The 19381-nt window shown below is 46.2% G+C and overlaps 1 protein-coding gene across 1 annotated transcript; it reads left to right on the top strand.

Annotated features, from left to right (window-relative positions):
• Window positions 1–435: 435 nt before the first annotated feature.
• Window positions 436–15620, top strand: PEX13 (peroxisomal biogenesis factor 13). Its single transcript, XM_066595730.1, has 4 exons — window positions 436–583; window positions 2402–3093; window positions 4845–4970; window positions 7266–15620. Exons 1-4 carry the CDS (start codon window positions 510–512, stop codon window positions 7559–7561), a joined length of 1188 nt encoding a protein of 395 aa, XP_066451827.1. The 5' UTR covers window positions 436–509; the 3' UTR covers window positions 7562–15620.
• Window positions 15621–19381: the final 3761 nt, after the last annotated feature.

Raw genomic sequence — 19381 nt, 5'->3', positions numbered from 1 at the left:
CACGCATCTCCTTGCGTTCCAAGGAGGGAGCCAAACAATGGAAATACAGCGCAGGCGTAAATGTGCTCTTATAATTTTCTATTCCTTGTTTTTTTGCTGCATAATCATTTTAATCAAGCTTTGATGAAAAGAAATCCAGGCAGAATAATCCTGATTTACAGTAGATAAACCCCAGAAAGGAGCGGTGTTCTGTAAATCATCCAGCAGGGGGAGCCGCTCTGTGCTATATCCATCCTGTTTATTTTAATTGCCGGGCTGTTGTGCTCATAAAACGTATTTCCAGTTTGGGTCAATCTGTTTAGAATCTATGATCTATAGTGGTGATCGGCACTCCATTGATAAGGCCTTTGGCTGGCTACGCGGTACGGCGTCGCCGGTAGATTAGTTAGGTCTGTGAGTGGCTTGGCTGCGCAGACTGTTGGGTAGATTAGTCAGGTCTGTGCGCCGCTCTGCAGCAGAGTGTCGGTGGATTGGTCAGGCCTGTGCATGGTCTGCAGCGGCGGAGCGGGATGGCGGCTCAGCCTCCTCTTAAACCATGGGAGACCCGGAGGGTCCTGGGCGGAATCCCCACCACCTCCTTCCAGTGAGTGCAGGGGCTGAGGGAGAGGGTGGGGAGCCCCGCGGGGCGGCTGCATTACACCATCCAAAGGTCGGTGCCCACCAGGACGGGCTGTGCCCGGGGGGGGGGGCTCCTTGGCCATTACTGTTGCTGGGGGCTGCTGCCATGTAAAGGAGGTGCCCGGGCATACCTAATGCCAGCAGTGCCACCAGCATAGTGTGCAGGCCTGAGGGGCAGAGTCCAAGGGGCCTGTGCGGTAGTGCTGTCCCCTGCCAGACCTCTGGGGATGAGTATTAACATAGCTGGGTGCCCTCTGCGTATTCATGCTTTGGCGCTGCCATGACCGGGGGCCTTAGCGTATTCGTATTAACACGACCGAACCCTTAGCGTTGCACTGCTACAATGACGGGGGCCTCTGTGTCACAGCGCAGTCACAGCTGGGGGCTTTGTGCCCTGCAGGGTTGTCATAGGGGCAGACAGGGATTTCTCACCATCTGGTCGCAGTCTTGTTATTTTGTATCTCTTCATGTTCTTCTCCGATCCTTCTGTAAGACCGGTTTGGCGGTTCTGTCATCTGTATTTAGATAGTGTGACTGTTCTCTCTCCCGGCCCGTCCGCTGCGGACGCACGATGTTACTTTGTAGACGTCTCTCTCTCTACAAGGTTTTTGGGGTAAAATAAACATGGAATACCCTTCTAGATATGAAACGTCTTATACCTGAAGACGAGGGCAAGCCAGCGCACACAGCAGCCCCGCCACCTACTGTGTGCCACAAGGGTCAGCTGTGCCCACTTACTCCCAGCTGCCCCATTATTTAAAGGGATACTCCGGTGACGTTACGTTATTGTGTGTATGTAGTAGCGGGGATAACTAGCTGATCAGTTGGGGGTCTGACTGCCGGGACCCACACCGATCCATGCCCCCCAAGAGACTGGCAAAATGAATGAATATACGGTGCTCCCCTTCACCTGGAAAGTCTTCTCGCTCTTGGCACCTCCTTCACCCGCGGCCCCTAGTGAGCACAGAGTAGATGGTGCAGAAGTGGCGCTGTGCTCACTAGAGGCCGACGGGTGCCTGGAATATCGGGGATAAAATCATATGTTGTGATAAACAACACCCCCCAGCCATGCCGCCTGATCACACCCCTTTTTTGGGTAAGGGTTCCCCTACAGTAAAAAAAAAAATCCCAGTGGTGCTCCAAGGCTGAAAAAGGTGGGAAACGCTGGCGAGTAATTTCACCATTCTACTATAACTTGGACAACCCCTTTAAGGGAGTTTTCCAAGACTTGATCTGTTTGTAGGTCATTAGTATCGGATTGGTGGGGCTCCGCCACCTCCGCAGATCCCCTGTTTGAGGGGACTGTGATGGTCAGGTATACGCTTGTATACTAGGCACAGCCCCGTGACTTGTGCAGCTGCTGTACTAGAGATTATACCTCAATCCCATCCACTTGAATGGGACCGAGCTGTAAAAAGGCCTTCTAGCCAATGAACATGATGTGACGTGCCAAAGAAGAGGCTGAGCACCGCAGCCCCATCAAGCAGCTGATTGGTGGCAATGCCGTGAGTCAGACCTCCACCAATATGATATTGGATGGGTTGTTTGTATTTAAGTTTTGGAAAACCCCTGTAAATGTATCCATAGGCTCCAGGTCCAGATGGGCCGTATGCACACATGGAATATACTATGCAGTATACTTTTTCCATTCCAGCAGTAGGACGCTACGTGTGATGTATGCCACCACCCAAAGGCTTGGACGTGCTATGTACAAAGCTTTACATTGTAATTTTAGGTGATGATACACTTTAACCAAAATCTCAATTTGTATTTCCATTTGTAGGTCAGCTGACTTGAGAGCCAGCACAATCACCAGGCCTGGGCAGCCAACGCTTACCCGGGTGCCACCACCTGTCCCGCCTAGACTTTCACAACAGCCCGGCAGCGGCACCCTCAGCACCTACAGACCTTCATACAGCTCCTTCTCACCAGGCTTTGGCTCTTATGGTAGTTCATTTTACGGAGGCTACAGTCCATACAGCTATGGTTACGGCAGTGGACTTGGCTATAACCGGTTCCAGACAGATGACGTACCACCTAGCAGGTTTGTGCGTCAAGCTGAAGAAAGTAGCCGGGGGGCTTTTCAGTCCATTGAGAGCATCGTCCACGCCTTTGCCTCGGTCAGCATGATGATGGATGCCACCTTCTCTGCTGTCTATAACAGCTTCAGGGCAGTTCTGGATGTGGCGAACCACTTTTCCAGACTAAAGGTCCACTTTTCAAAGGTGTTTTCTGCGTTTGCACTAGTCAGAACCATCCGGTTCCTTTACCGCCGTTTGCTGAGACTTTTGGGTCTACGGAAGAGTTCCGAAAACGAGGATCTGTGGACGGAGAGCGCTGGCACTGTGGCTCGAATCGGTTCGGAGAGTGATGGTGCCAAATCGTGGCCCATTTTCTTATTTTTTGCTGTCATTCTTGGGGGCCCCTACCTGATTTGGAAGCTCTTATCTTCTGGTGGGGATAAGAATATCGAAGGTGAGTGTGAGCCAGGTGTGGGGAAATGTCTGGGGGGGTTTTACTTTTGGGGTGTGACTAGTAAAGCTGATGTACAGTTCCATTCAAGTGAATAGTCTAAGGTGGCAACACCTAGAACAGCATGGTGTTCGGAGTATGAACCGGACTGCAAGTGACAGCCCTTTCAAACAGTGAGCAGTGCTGAGAGTTGGACTCCATCGACCAGGTAATGATGGCCTAATGATTGATGTTCAAAGCCTGGACAAGCCCTTTAAAAGTTGGGTTAAGAGTAGAGAGGAGCAAGCGTACTCGCTAAGACAAATTACTCGAGCGAGTATTGCCTTTTGCAAGTACCTGCCCGCTCGTCTCAAAAGATCCGGGTGCCGGCGGGGGAGAGAGAGAGAGATCTCCCCCCGCCGGCACCCGAATCTTTTGAGACGAGCGGGCAGGTACTCGCAAAAGGCAAAACTCGCTCGAGTAATGTGCCTTAGCGAGTACGCTCGCTCATCTCTAGTTATGCGGAACGATTGTTATCCAGGTAATTGTTGGATCTTTTGAAACTGAACCGTAATCTTTCAGTGTAAACATGGCCAACATTCACTGACAAAACATAATTCGTTCACTTATCATCGTTTTATGTAAAGAAACCAAACGATAATTAGCCCATGTAAACAGGCAGTCTATAAACAACTACCTGTTTACTCTAAATGAAGCCGGGCAGCCGGAGGCGATCTCCAGCACGCTCCAACCCAATTCAGTGAGCAATAATTGTTGGCAGGAGCTACTTTGAGACTTGTCTTGTATAAAAGGACACCAACTTACTAAACTATAAGAGTTTCATGAAGGTACAGTAGGGACGTCTAAGGGCACTGTGCAATAACACAAACTGTAAGGGTGCTTGTCCATGGGCGGGTTTGAATTTCGTTCCCTGCAGGGATAATCCGGCCGCAGGGAACCCAGTGAAAGCTCTCCATATTGCGATTCTCCGCTCGCAGCTGGCAAATCGCAGCATGCTGCGAATTTACCACGATTCTCCTCGGTCAGATAGGCTGACGGCGGAGATCCGCCTGCCGGCACCTGCTCTCGGGCAGCGGTATCCCGTGGCGGATCTCCGCTGCGAGATACCGCAACGCCCCTGGACAGGGGGCCTAAGAATGAGTTACTGAAAAGTTTTTAATACCAGGTGTATTCTCAAGTAATCTAGTAATAGTATGTAAGGTTGAATAAAGACCTGTGTCCGATCCATTCAGCCTATTATTCTGCAATGTTGATCCAGAAAAAGGCAATAACCCCAATGAGGTAGAAGCCAATCGTCCTCATTCTAGGTAAGAAAAATTCCTTCCCAACTCCAAATCTGGCAATCAGAACAAGTTCGTGGATGAACAACCCCTCTGAAGTAACTCTTATGCCCCTTTTTGGAGAGCTGCTTCTCATTTGAACGAGCGAGTGACGTCACCGCTAACGCGTTTGCACGAGTGCAAGTTGTTTAAATAGGCAAACGTTGAGAATCGTTCACGTCTTGTTCCGTGCTCCACATCCCTGTGTTATACACTAAGCCGGGAGTGTTTAAACGTAACAAGACGTGAACGAGCCAACAATGATTTTTAGTCCGGCTGAAACTGAATGAAAAAGAAAAAGCGCCAGATTCTCGTTCAGTCGTTGGCTCCCATTTAAACCAAACGATTATCGTTCACTTCCGCTCGTCTGAATAGTTATCCTTCCGTCTAAATGCAGTATTACTGTTTTAATTCAATTTTTCATGTTTTGTCTAGAAAACGTAAACTGGGCGAGTGGCGAGGATGACCACGTGGTGGGAAGAGGTGAATATGACTTCACAGCTACATCCGAGGAGGAGATTTCCTTCCGTGCTGGAGATTTACTTAACCTAGCTCCCAAAGGTAGGAACATTTCTCCTCTACCATGTATGACACTGGTTAGTGTAGTTCACTAAATCCAAGGTACTTCTAAGACCCATTGTCCACAGGCAGATCTCATTTGCAGAATCCGCGCGGAGGACCCACAAATAAAGACACCCATAGGGACTACATGAATGTCCGCAAGTGAAATAAAACGTGCGGCTTTGATTTGTGGACCTTTTCAGTGTGGATCCCGCACGGACGACTTCCATTGAATTCAACGGACGCTGTCTGATCCGCTGGAAAGCAGGAGTTTAAAAGAAAAAAAAAACACCGCGCATGTGCGGCGGCACGCCCACAGGCATATTAGCCTTTTACTCTCTAGCTCAGTACTAACAACCAATCAGGTTGAATCGGCGAACCCAAACAACCAATCAGGTTGAATCGGCGAACCCAAACAACCAATCAGGTTGAATCGGCGAACCCAAACAACCAATCAGGTTGAATCGGCGAACCCAAACAACCAATCAGGTTGAATCGGCGAACCCAAACAACCAATCAGGTTGAATCGGCGAACCCAAACAACCAATCAGGTTGCTGGAATTGCTCCATAGTACTGAACTGGAGAGTAAAAGGCTAATATGCCCCCCACAGACTTACGCAGAGAAGAATATGAAGACCTGGACGGGTATGAAGACCTGCAGTGGCCGCGGACAGGGTCGGATTCCACAGTGGGTTCCAACATGCGAAATCCGATACGCCCGTGGACATGAGGCCTAAGGCTCAGTTCACACGGGGCAAAAATCACACGGAATGTCCGCAGCGGGACCGCACAGAAATTCCCTGACATTTCCGCAGCTGGAGTCCCAAGACATTTTGGCACAGGTTTTGAAAGCGGCTTATTCCGCTGCGCCCATCTCTCCCCCATAGAGAGAAGAGCCCGCAGTGGAAATGGCAATACAATTGACATGCCGTGCCTTCGAATTCCGAGCAGCATGTCAGTTTTAGTGCGGGGTTAAGATTGCAGGCGGAACTTCTGTGCGGAAAGTTCGCACGGAAATTCCGCCCTGCCTAAGGCTGGGTTCACACAACGCTCTGTTGTTCTGGAGCTGAAGTGCCAGATTTTCCCAGACTTGCAAACAAAATCGTGCAACATGCTGTGCAATGGATGTGGGATTTCATGCCAAAGAGTCCGCCACAGAAGATCAAGTCAAATCTCTAAATACTGAGAGTGATCTCGTTATATGGCTCCCAGCATGTTCTGGGTAGATCTGCTTGTTAATCAGCCAAGGGTGAGTCAATTTTGACCTGTTCTCAACATTGTAGCAATTATTAGCTCAAGTCACAAGACGCTGCGAAGTGCTGTTGTGCTTGCTATGTTGTTGACACACAATAGTAGCATGAGGAACGTGAACACAGCCCTCGTCATGTGATGTAGCCACATAGTGCCGCCCCCAAAAGAGGCAGAGATACGGAACTAGCAGCAGAGCTACGGTGAATGATAATGATGGACTGCAGAAGAAGGGAATAATCCTTAAAGGGGTCTTCCAGGGAGAATACTATTGAAGACCTATCCTATAGGTTATCAATAGTTAATCAGCTGTGGTCCGTCGCCCGGGACACCGACCAATTAGCTGACTGTGCTGACAGCATCGCAAATACAGAGGTCGGAGCAGTGTGGTGGCTCTCGTTGAAATTAACGTAAGCCATGCCTGCAGTTACAAGCGCCGTCGGCTACACAGAGGTCAAAGCAGCGACTGTTGTCCTGACATTTGTGTATTTGCGGCGCTGTCAGTGGGTGTACAATCGGCTGCTCGGTCGGGATCCCAAGTGGTGGACCCAAGCCGATCAACTATTAATGACCTATCTTGAGGATCATCAATAGTATTTTCCCCGGAAAAACCCTTTAAGAACCTGTCTTCTCTCCCGAGGCGGTCCAACCCTGCGGTCCCCCCGGTCTTTGTTGTGGAAGACTAACACCTCAGTGCTGCCGCCAATCAGAAACCACAGCAGTCAAGTAGCATTCTCCTGGCATTATGGTTTCCAATATCTAAGCGTTGGTGATGCCAAGAAAATGGCGCGTAAACGCTGCGGTCTCTGATCGGCTGCAGTGGTCAGCTGGTAGCCGTTCCAATACAAAGATCGGGAGGGCTGCCAGCTGGGTTGCTGGGGGAGAGGACAGGCAAGTACCTCTGCTTTCGTTGTTTTTAACATATTTGAGCCAATGCTTTAAAAAATGACTTGTAACCGGACTAGAACCTTTAAAGCCTCCGTGTTCTCTGTGTTTACTGATGTCTTTTGTAGTCCTTGAAGATTAGCGGGTTTTCTTCTTTTTAGAACAACAACCTAAAGTAAGAGGTTGGCTGCTCGGAAGCTTGGATGGACAAACGGGGTTCGTTCCTGCCAACTACATCAAGATCCTTGGCAAACGAAGAGGCAGAAAGGCTGCGGAGCCGGAGAAGTCGCAGGTGGAGCCGCAGCCGTTCCCTGACCCCACAATGCTGAGTGCGGCTACTCCGGTGGCTACGTTGGAAGAGCAGGAAGCCGCTCTTGAGTCTGTTTATGTGGAAACAAACCATACAGTACGTGATGATGATGCAAACGTGAGCCACAGGGATGTATTTGATCTGTAGATACACGGGAGCGTTGGGAGAACTGTAGTGCAATGCTGCACCTCTCCATAGAGATTAGTGAATGTGCGGCTGCACTGCATCTAGTGCACACAGCCACATACCCGAAGTTCAGTCTAAAGGTGCAGCTTGTCTTCGGGGATGTGCTGCAAACAAGGTTTTATAGAGGTCTTTATAACACTAGATTAATAATTAAAGGGAAACACATCTAATAATTTCTTACAATACTGTGTCAATGGAGCTTTTGGTTTCACTAGGCAGATCCAAAGGGTCAACTTTTTCCCTATCTCTGTTGCATTTTTGAGATCGTTGACCAGATGAAAGCATCCGGCTGCGTTTGCATGTGATGACGTACTGCTTTGTGTTTGATTCAATGCAGTCAATCAAACCTCACCTGTGATCTCTGGCCATGATCTTGTAAGGGTTTTTGGGGTGGAAAAAAAGCATTCACCATCAATGTGGTGGATTTTCTAGGGGTCAGCAGTCTGAAAGGGGGTCTCTGATATATTAAGTGTTCATCCGGCTTGTGTCGGTTCAGATCCCACTGATCACACATGGCAAAAAATACCAGAGGCAGCAAAGGGTAACTAAACTTCGAGTACCTGCACTTTGACGTAGGAGCACTCCTGCTTCGTTGTCCATTATCAGCTCCTTCGGGCAGCTGCAGATGGCTACATATAGCGCTATATGGGGACATCTTCAGTGCAGGTACACTTTCAAATAAAAAAAAAAAATTAAGATATGTCACTGTGACAAGTCAGAAATTTTGGTCCGTGGGGGTCCGGGCACCGAGACCTCTCACTAATCCTTAAAAAGAATGATAAGCGTTCATCACAGCACTGGGCCCACTTGGCTGGTTCCTCTGCTGCTTGGAGTGATGTACCGACTCAATAGAAAGTCTAAGCCCTTACACTGCTGGACAACCATCGCCGAAGAGGCACAGTGCTTGCCCGAGTGCTTCTGCCCCCTCATGTTGGGGATCACAGGGGGTTTCAGCACCTGGACCCCCATCAATCAAAACATCTGACAACATTATGACTTGTTAGAAGTTTAGTTATGCTTTAAACAAGCGGACCGTCCTAGAATGGTCCTCAGATGGTGGTCTCAACATGCTAAAGACCATCCAAGCCTGTACCCATCCTGCTTACCGGACAGGAATATGGATCTTTCACCCCACCTTCCCTGTAAAATGTTTTGCAGATACCATATTGTTTTCTCATGCACATGTTTTTTTCTTGTTTGTTTTTTTTCCATCATGACTACAAAGCGTCAGGATTGTCTGCTAATTCCTTGGATGCACGTCATCAACTGTATGGACACTTAAGTTTTTGTGTATGATTGCTAAAAGTTCTGTTTCCGACACTGTAATAGTTCAGTCGTTCAATGTCTCATAGCTGTAGCACAGAAGATTTTTAACCCAGAGTTTGTTTTATCTGCGTTAATACTAGTGCTTTTTGACTGTTTTACTTTGTTTAAAAGCATGGAGAATTCCACCCTAGATATTGCACCATTGATATCTGATGGAGTAGATATAGCTAGAGATTTTGGATACTGCTCACAGTATGCTATGCTAAGAGGGATTCTCCACTTTGGGTAATTCCTACTTGTTAGAAAGGTCCTTTGACAATAAGAAAATCACAGTTTTCCCTGGCTGGGACCCCAGTGAGTAGCTGTAATCTGGGTTGAACCTAGAGTTCAATTTCCCTGCAGCACTCCAACAGGAGAAATGAAGAATTACACAATGTTAATTTACATCAATTGGTTGTCTTTGTGTCTAAAGCAGTGTTCCCCAACTCCAGTCCTCAGGGACCACCAACAGGTCATGTTTTCAGGATTTCCTCAGTGTTGCACGGGTGATGTAATTATTGTCAGTGCCTCAGACATTGCCACAGGTGTTCTTACCATTGGATATCCTGAAAACATGACCTGTTGGTGGCCCCTGAGGCCTGGAGTTGGGGACCCCTGCTCTAAAGGGGCTTCTGAACTTTTCATAAAGAACAATGAGTAAGATGACAATGCATTGCCAGTACACTTTCCCCACCTGCATGTCTGTTCTGTAGTTTAGGTACAAAACAATAGCTATTGTAGGAAATAGATGCACATTGGAGCACCAGAGGGTTTTTTTTACAGGTATTGAGCCAAGATAAAGAGCAGTCGCCTCAGGCTAACTTCACGCGGTCGAGTGCGTTTTTATTTTTCCCAACGGATGTGGGGTGTTTTTATGTCAAAACCGCCTTGCATCACGTTGTGGATGTAGCGGTACTTCGCTGTGTCTGACAGCTAGCTGCAGGGGAAGATCATGGAGTTTCTTCCATTGTTTTCAAGGGAAGAGACCTTGCATCGCAGTTGCCGCTTGCCCCATTGAAAATTATGGGGGATGCGAGGTGAGGGCACACCCAAAGATAGGATGTGTGGCGAATTGTTTTGCGATGCGGGAAAAAAATATCGCTCATGTGTATGACCCCATTCAAAATGTGATTGTTCTCAGCAAGTGAAACCAAGTAATACCAGAACAGATGAGTAAAGGAATCAATACTTAACTAGCCCACTGATAAGGGATGTGTTATGTCCTTATACTGGTGTTAGTGGGTAACCAGGCCTGCGATATCCGTGCTATAGATTTCTCATCATCTTTAGTTACGCATGAGATCTATCTTAGGCCTCATGTCCACTAGAAATATACAATACCCGCAGATTCCGTGCGGATTTGCTTTAAATGGTATTTTTTTTCTTGCATGCGGATATCCCCACCTATAGATAGCAATGTGGCCGATCCGCGCGGAAACCACACTAAAATGGAGCATGCTGCGGGTTTTTTTCCCGCGTGCTCCCCCGAGCACGCTTGGACGAGAAGGCAGGAGCTTGAGATGAGTGAGGCTCACTGGAGTAACTGACCTTACCGAGCGTGCTCGCTCATGTCTAGTTGTAACCCGCCTAGTTTAGTAATAAGTCTCTCACAAAGTTTTTCACCAAAGTTGCATTTGAATGTATGAGATGCATGTCATTAATTACTGGCAGTCCATGAATGATCTGCGCTGCGGAGTAACCTGATTATTACCAGCGCGTAAATACTCAGACATCACATTATACTTGTGTATGAGGAAATATCTGTAGGGCAAACCGTGATACTTCACCCGGTTCATGACCACTTATGTACAAATCCAAGCAGCGTATAAAATAGAACTCCACTCATATAAGAAATGTGAATGCAATACTTCATTCACCAAAGTCACGCTTGCGAGCGTCCGAGGAGCTGAGATCAAAAGAGCCGTAGTTGTGTGCGGGTCTAAAACATTTGCAGTCCCTAACCTGGCAGGGCTGCTATTTTTGTTTATTAGTTAGGGAAAGGCATTTTCTTATTTCTGCCATGAATCATACATTGGGCAACTTAACACAAGGCTGCAATGACCAGGCCCTAACCATGCATCTGCTTCCTGGCAGCACGACTCTCTGTTTATATGTGCTGCTGTCACACAAGAATTTCCATGCCCATATGAAAGATTTGATCAGTGGAAGAACAAGTGTTGGCGTATTCATTGATTTGATCAGGGCGTCTTCGTACAGCCCAACTGGGCAAATACTAAAAGATCAGCCCAAGTCAAAGTACTAATGATCACTTGTCCGTGAGTGAGTGAGCTAAATGCTCCGCCCTGATCACATGACGCCGATGTCATCACAGGTCCTTCAATATTTTGACCAACTCCAATCGTCATCACAGGTCCTTCAGTGAGTTACATGTGATGATGTCATTGACTATATTATAAGTGAATTATAACACTGGTACTATAAATAACACTGATACCTAGTAAAAGCACCTGTAGCTAAGCGCAATAGAACAGCACTGTTTCTACAGACAGGACATAGAGATAACAACATGTAACCGATCCGTAATCTGAAACTTTTCTCTCGCATTATCCCTGCACTGCGAACTTTGATTATTGTGTCTAAAGGTTCAATGTCTGTTCAGGTTAGTACCTGTGACAATATCAGAGATACGATTCTATGGCGGCTTTATACTACATAATGGCACCTTTTTAGTTTCCAACTTGCTAATGTTTAGGTGCTGCTAAATACCATGTTTTGCCGAAATGACACTTAAGATCACATTGAAGTTCTGTGCCTAAAAGCGATGCTATAAGCCTGTTGGTGTAGCTCTTTCTGGGATGTAGTCTTAAGGAGATTATAAAGGAGCCCCAGATTTAGATGACAAGTGTTCCTTTGTGGTGTTTCATACGGGCAGATTGGAGGCTTTTCTCCTGGAATGCCTATCCTCTTATATGAGAACTCGCTTTTGTCTGAGGTCGTCAGCAGATCTTTGTACAGGAATGAAGTATATAACGCAACGGAGTTCATGATTGGTAATCCAGTCCGTGGTGTACATGGAGAGATCACGCTGCGCCACCAAGAGCAGAGGAGCCCGGGCTTTGTTTTACCTCTCTATGTTCTTCTGCCCTTGCTCCAATTCCCCAACCTGGGGAATGGGCCTCCGAATTATGTAACCCCTTTCATTAACTCTTCTTAAAGGGGTTTTCCAGGGAGAAATACTACTGCTGACCTGTCGGGATCCTGACCAATAAGCTGAGCGGGTGCATTCTCTCAGCGCCGCAAATACACAGAGGTTGGAGCAAAAGCAGCAGAAATCAATGGGAGCTGTGCCTGCAGTAAGATGGAGGGCCGGCCACTATACGGAGGTCGCTGTATTTGTGCCACTCAGCTGATCAGTCGCACTCCCAAGCAACGGCCCCCGGTTGATCAACTATGGATAACCTGATGATAGGTCATCAATAAGTATTTCCCTGGAAAAGCCCTGACATAAACAATGTTTGACGTTCTATTTTACTTGCAGCGAAACGTATTCCTGCAAGTAGCGCCAACTTATTCTGCAGCGCTTTCAGGTACTTCGTTTATTACCTTTTACCGACCTCTGAAGAATAAGTCAATCTTGAGCCGGCTACCTGAACCATTCTTCTGGTAAAATGCCCGGAAGCTGAGCAAAAACTAAACCGACCCCGGTACAGTCAGTGGGGTCCCTTCGGCGCTGTTTGGTTCCGCCATCTGTTCGGCCAGGGGATTCGCTTTTCTTTCTACCCGAATAGAGCAGGAAAACGGAACCCCCGACGCAGATGTGCAAGGAGCCTAAGGGCAAGAAAGCAATCTTGTAGATATCTCTAATGCATAACAAATGATGTTGCAGCAAACTTTAGAAAATAGTTAGGTTTCTTCAAATGTTATTATCCCAGCCTGATGAAGAACCCTAAGGGTGCTTGCACACGGGCGGGATTCCTGCCATGGTATTTTAAGCACATTGTCCGCCCCTGACCGCAGCCAATATACTTCTATGGGGATCCGCAGTTGTCCCCAGACGGACGGATTTGCATCGCGGATTTTCACGCGCTAGAAAAAAAACGCGGCATGTCCTAATTTGGGTTGGATTCTGTGCGTGGAGACTCCAATACAAAAGAATGGACGCGTTGTTTCACGCAGTACATCCGCAGTGCAGCTGCGGATGAAGGCACTGGTTGCTATGGCATTAGAGGAAGTAGGCGTGGTGGGAGGCTGCAGGTTTTCCGCGCATTTTTTTTCCGCAGCACATCCGCATATATCCGCGCGTGATTTTTCACGCATCCGCACCTATCCGCAAGCACATTTAGGTGCCATACGCAGGTCTCCCGCCCGTGAAAATCTGCTGGCGTAATCCGGAACGCTCGTGTGCAGGCGGCCTAACTGTTTGCTGCAACATCATTGGTTAGCCATTAAAATATATCCTATCTCCAAAATTATTTTGTTTCCCTTACTGAGCGCAGCAGCATTGTGCGTCACTGGTTAACACCGTAGCACCCTTTTTTTTCCCCCTATGAGGATAATGGAGAAAGCTACAGCCAGATCACTTCCGTGGCAGACCTAAGGATCAAGTGTTGATATTCAACATGCCCAATCCTTCTATTCTCCGACAACATCTATCAGGGAAAAACTGTGAGCTTCCCATACACATACAAGAGTCGTCCGATGACTCTAGTCTAACGTGTATTGGGTCCTTAAAGTGACCCTCCAGTTTTGGGGCCAAGTTCTGTCCTAGACGGGAGGTGTTGGGTGGTATATTACCTGCACTTTTTGGATGGCCAAAAAACAGATGACTGACAACATTTTCAGACTACTTAATCCTCACAGTTCATTGGTATTGGTTAGGTTACCAATGCAGTATCCGCAAAAAGCATAGCCACCTCGGCAGGCTTAACGCTCTACTACTCCCAATGCTCAGCATATTCACAAAGGATGAATCCAGCTTCTGCGGCTAAGGCTTCTTTCACACGAGAGCATAAACGGCGATGGCGTTTTTACGCCAGCTCTGTATGAGCGCCTGAATGGGCGTTTTTTTGCAATCACAGCCAGCTTTTTCTTGTTCGTTCACATGACCGCAAGCGTCATTTTTAGCGAAAAAAATACGCCACGCCCTGAAAAACCCTTGCTCTGCCAAAATCCTCAGGATGCCTGCCAGTGCCTATATAAAGGCACCTGTAAGCTTTTCGCAGCATTGGACGCAGCAAAAATGCCTCCCCCTCCCTTTTCTTTCCCTGCTTCCATAGGAGACTATAGGATCCGCGGGCGTATATTAACTATGTTTTGGCTCAGTGTATAGACGCTGGCCGCGTATATGTTCTATTGCACTGCTGGCGTATTTACACACCGTATATTCACCCATGTGAACGGCTGCATAGGAAACCAATGCTTCACATGGGTAGCGTATATGCGCCCAGGCATGAAAACGCGCTGTTTATGCTCTCATGTGAAAGAAGCCTAAAAGAGATTAAACATTTATTGTAGAAATATACAAAAACGCCACTCCATTTGAAAACCGTAATGCATTATACCTGCTCTCTGATTGGCTAGTGCTTCTCATGTGATCAGTCTCGGCCAATTGGAGAACCTTGCACCGTGTGCATTGATAGAAAATTGTAGCATCCTTCTTAGATGGCTGAGAACCAGCGGATTGGACAGACAGCAGAGAAGAAAAAGTGCAGATAACTTACCCCCCAACCCTTCCAGATTTTGTGCTGAAACTGCAGGGTCACAGTAAGGAGTCAAAGAGCAAAGTTTGTACCTCCATCGTGTTGCAGGCATTTAGCAGGTACAGTAAGTATTAATTGAGCTAATTAGTCATTAGATGAGTTGCCTAATACAATGGGCTCTTAGCATATACATTTCCTTGTACCTAAAGTTCAGATACAACAACCGAGGGCTATGAAATTTAGCCAAAATAAGACTGCGACTTGTGCCGTGTGACCAAAGATCACCGTGTAGTCCTGCCACCTCCTAATCTGAAAGTCAATACAGACCGCAGTGTGACTCACAAGTAGCCATGAACTGCCAATTGCAAAAAGTTGAACCTTGCTATTTTTTGTGATCTATGGGTTGCAGGTACTTATCAGTCACACTGCGATAATGCATTAACGTCTCTTAGTTTAGGAGATGGCAGGGCCACACCACTATCTTTGGTCACAGGGCTCTAGCCTTAATCACCCAGAGCCTGGAAGATTATACTGTGTCATATACTTCCATAGCAAAGGAAACCTATACATCTAGCTTGCTGCCTCCATTGGTCTGCATGCAATATTGTCACAGCGGAGATCGTGCCGTCTGACCACACCGCCAAGATTGATCTGGATGCCTAAATGCCATTTGTAATAAACACGTAATTGGAAGTCTTACATTCAGTTACATAATTAGCTTTTTGGATATTCGCACGGAGCTCTGAATGACTATAAAGGGTATTTGATTACGTACATTATTGTAATTCTCTAACACTTTGTGACCTTGTGGTTCCACAATCGGCAAACCACATAGAGGCTGATGACACTCGGTGACCAGGGGGCATGTGGGACGCGTTCATCAGTATACTGTACAAGGTTCTTTCCTGTTGCGCTGTGATGTCAGGAAACGGATGTAAATGACTTCGATTCTTGAGATCTTTCTGATCGGAATTCAATAAAATAGTCTATTTTATTAAAAAAACAATAGCGGTGTGCTATGTCGTCTGAAATAAATGGTCTAAATATTTATTAGACACCTGTTTGGCTGTTTTCTTTTTCCTTCTGCTGCCCCTAAAGTATGGATCTGTTATCATCCTCCGTCTACAACAACTGGCTTATATGGATCTGGGTTCAGCACTGTATGGATATGCTATTGTGGAGACCCACAGTGTCCCAGTCATGTGCTCATACATACACACCGCTTATAATAGGGAGCCTAATGTACACAGGTTTGAAGTGAACGGGACATTTGGCAGCACCATGGCTCTCCGACTCCAAACCTCAGCTTTAACACCCTTTACAATACCATTATTCCACTTGCAAAACAACTTTTCTGTCATCCATTTACAATGCAAATATATTGCCCCCCTGTTGCTAAGTCTTTACCTCTCAGATCCCCCCCCCCCCCCCCCCCCCCACTTGCATGCTCTGATACCTAATCTTCAGCTGTCAATGACCTACTGTATCAGGGATCATGCTGCGCCAGTAATTAAAGCATGGTATCCATGATCGCTAGTAGTAGTTATTCCTATACAACGTCCTGGGGGCCTTGTGGGGATCAGTGCTCAGTTGTAAAGAGGACCTGTCATGTCCTGTGATTTCCCTTACAGCCGCATCATCGCTGACTTTTTGTTTTACACCCCATATCCCATTTGCCCACACCCACCCGCCCCTTACTTACGGAGCCCAGCATTAGTATTTTGTCATGTGGGCTTCTCCGTGTTAATCAAATGTGATGTCAGCCATTGACATTGAAGATTGAGATTGCCCACATGACAAAATAATAGTGCTTGGCTACAAAAGTAAGGTTACTTTATCACGGGCCAATAGTTGCCCGATTAATAGCTCAAATGAGCGTTTACGGGTGACTGTTGGCCTGTGTAAACATGGCAGCCATCTATGAAGAACTGTCTTTTTGCAGTGAATGGAGGCGGCCGGTTGGAAGAGATCTCCATTCACTGGACGACTATTCTCCGGTGTGAAAGCATAGTAGAAATAGTCATTAGGATGGCTGTTGGCTTCTTAAGTTGTCTAAAACCACCCTAACATTGTCAGCAGATGACGAGGAGTGGAAGTTGTGTAAGACAAAGAAAAATGGCGGTCAATTGAGTGGGGGACACTGCTGTAAAGGAATGCAAAATGGCTCTGCTGCATCAGAGAACGTCAGAAACTCTTTAGGCTCTAAATGGGTGGGAGTGAAATCCGTCCAAAAAAATTGGACCGATATCGCACTTGTAAAACTGCAACTTTTTTTCTGCGCTTGCTATACACACAATGGTCGCACATACCAAAAAAATTTTAATGTTCCAATAGTTAAAATACATTTCGCTCTCAGGTGCAATGAGATTGATTTTTATTTTTCACGCACCCATGGGAAATAATAGATGATTCTACAACAGAATCGCCCAAAAATAGGACATGATGTGATTTTTCGATCTTGCACCATTGGTCTGAGCAAAAAATCAGTCATGTAAATAAACCCACATGAACTCAATGGGATATTTTCTTGTTTGAGTTCCATCCATATCGCAATCAGACAGAACTCACACAGGAAAGCCTTTCATGTAAATCCGCCCTTAGGCTACATTCACACGAGCACAAATATGCATTGAGAAGCACAAAACTCACTGAGTATAACTCCACTTTAATGGAGTCAAACATGCGTGATGTTTTCCCACACAGTGATGCTGCAAAGTAAAAAAAAACCCGCTACATGTATTATTTTTTTCACATCATGCATGGTCCTCGGAACGCATCACCAATGGTTTTGAATGGGACAGTAAAACACATTGTGTGTGAAATCAATGGGAAACACTTGCCGATCCTCTATCGCAGGTGAAGCAAGCGCTGCAGCATTGCGATTTCAAAGAAATGATGCGAGGAGTTGTTGCGTGGGTAAAATGCATGTTGACAAGCGTGATATCACGCTCACCCGTGTGAATATAGCCTTAAAGCTTGATACACTTGCAGTGTTTCCTCTTCTGACGTGCAGGTCATCATGCCTCGGGTGCATCCGAGGAGTAACATCAATCTGCCCCTAAAGCTGGATTATTTTTATTTATTTATTTTTTGCCTGGCATGTTAGAAAATTTTTGGATTCGTAAATGAAGAAAATACAGTAATATTACTCAATTTTAGAGAATCGATTCTTTAGAAGAAATGCATCAGCTCTTATCCAATTTCTTGCGTACAACATAGTAAATCTGGCTAGCCCAATGCAGCTACACCCCTAAAGTTAGATTGAATTGTGCTGTAAAGAGTAATATATATATATATATATATATATATATATATATATATATATATATATATATATATATATATATATACACACACACACACCCCCCCCAGCTTCACCCGAGTTACTTTGATGCAGATGTTTGTGGTGTTCGCATACAAAATGTTAGCACATGGTGGTTACTTCAGAGGAACCGAGGAATAAAATATATATACACATAGAGGAGCGTTAAATTCTCCTCAGGTTGCATGTACCGATGTTCTTCTCTGCAGAATGTGCCATCCCTCTCACTTTTCACCATTAAAGGCAACACCCCTTATTCAAATTTAACCCCAGACTGAAGGTTGCAGCCCCATCTTAGCCTTAAAGACATGCTCCATCCCTGCAGTCTATGGCCACTTCCTTATGTCCTTTACAGCCTTTCAGTATATGCACAGAGAGGTGAGGTAGATTCTCCTCAGTATATAGACATAGAGGTCAGTTAGACTGTTGTGCCAAATTTCACACTTGTAGAACACTGGGAAGTTACATTACATAGAGGTGCACTTATTTTTGCAATTAGCATTGAATAATCAAGTTGTGACCCTTTACTATTCCTATTCAGGACCTAAAGAATGCTCCTGCCAAAATTCCACGCTTGTATGACACTGGGAAGTAAGAGAATTAGTCGCAAGCCAGTCAATCAGTCAATGAGGGTTTACACACACGGCTTCGCCCGAGTTAATTTAGTACTGGTGTTTATCTGGTGTTCACAGGGAAAATCTTATGAAGTAGTCGTTACTTTAGAGATACCGAGGAAAAAAATATGTTCACCATTTTGCATGGTTCTTTGCGTTACCCAGAAAACACCACGTGGAGGTAACCATGCGACAATTCCTTTATATAAAATGACATCAGGAAGTGAGAGAATTAGATTCTGTACGTAAAATTTGGACGCTAATTCTTTTGCGCTTAGAATTGAATACCGTATTTTTCGTTCTATTAGATGCACCGGTCTATGGGACGCACCCCCGTTTTAGAGCGGGAAAATGGGGGGAAATTTGAACTCACCCAGGGACAGCACAGGGTTAGTGCCGGGTGATGGAGCAGAAGAAGCAGCAGAGGTCTGAAAAACCGGCGCTTCATATCACAGCAGCGCTTGTGTGCAGCAGGAGGAAGGAAGGAAGCCATTTGGTGGAGGCGGGGAGCAGCAGTAGTACCCGCCGGCGCTCACGACCAATCAGAGGTATGTATGGGCGGCAGTGGGGAGGAGACTGGTCGCACATTTGTTTGTGCGATCGCGAGTTGAATTCGCGATTGCGCTAAAAATAGCAATCGGAACAAATTTTTTGGCACATTCGCTCTATAAGACGCAGCAACTTTTCCCCCACGCTTTGGAGGGGGAAAAAGTGCATCATAAAGCGAAAAATAAGGTAATCGAGTTGGGACCCATTACCTTTTCCTATATATGACATAATCAATGCTCGTGCCAAATTTCAAGTTTCTATGACATCGGGAACTGAGAGAATTAGATTCTGTGCATAAAATTTGGACGCTAATTCTTTTGCGCATAGAATT

The sequence above is a fragment of the Eleutherodactylus coqui genome, chromosome 3 (assembly GCF_035609145.1).
Source record: "Eleutherodactylus coqui strain aEleCoq1 chromosome 3, aEleCoq1.hap1, whole genome shotgun sequence".
Classification (NCBI taxonomy): domain Eukaryota; kingdom Metazoa; phylum Chordata; class Amphibia; order Anura; family Eleutherodactylidae; genus Eleutherodactylus; species Eleutherodactylus coqui.
Note: the sequence above shows the minus strand (reverse complement) of the source record. Positions and strands in the feature narration are given on the sequence as shown.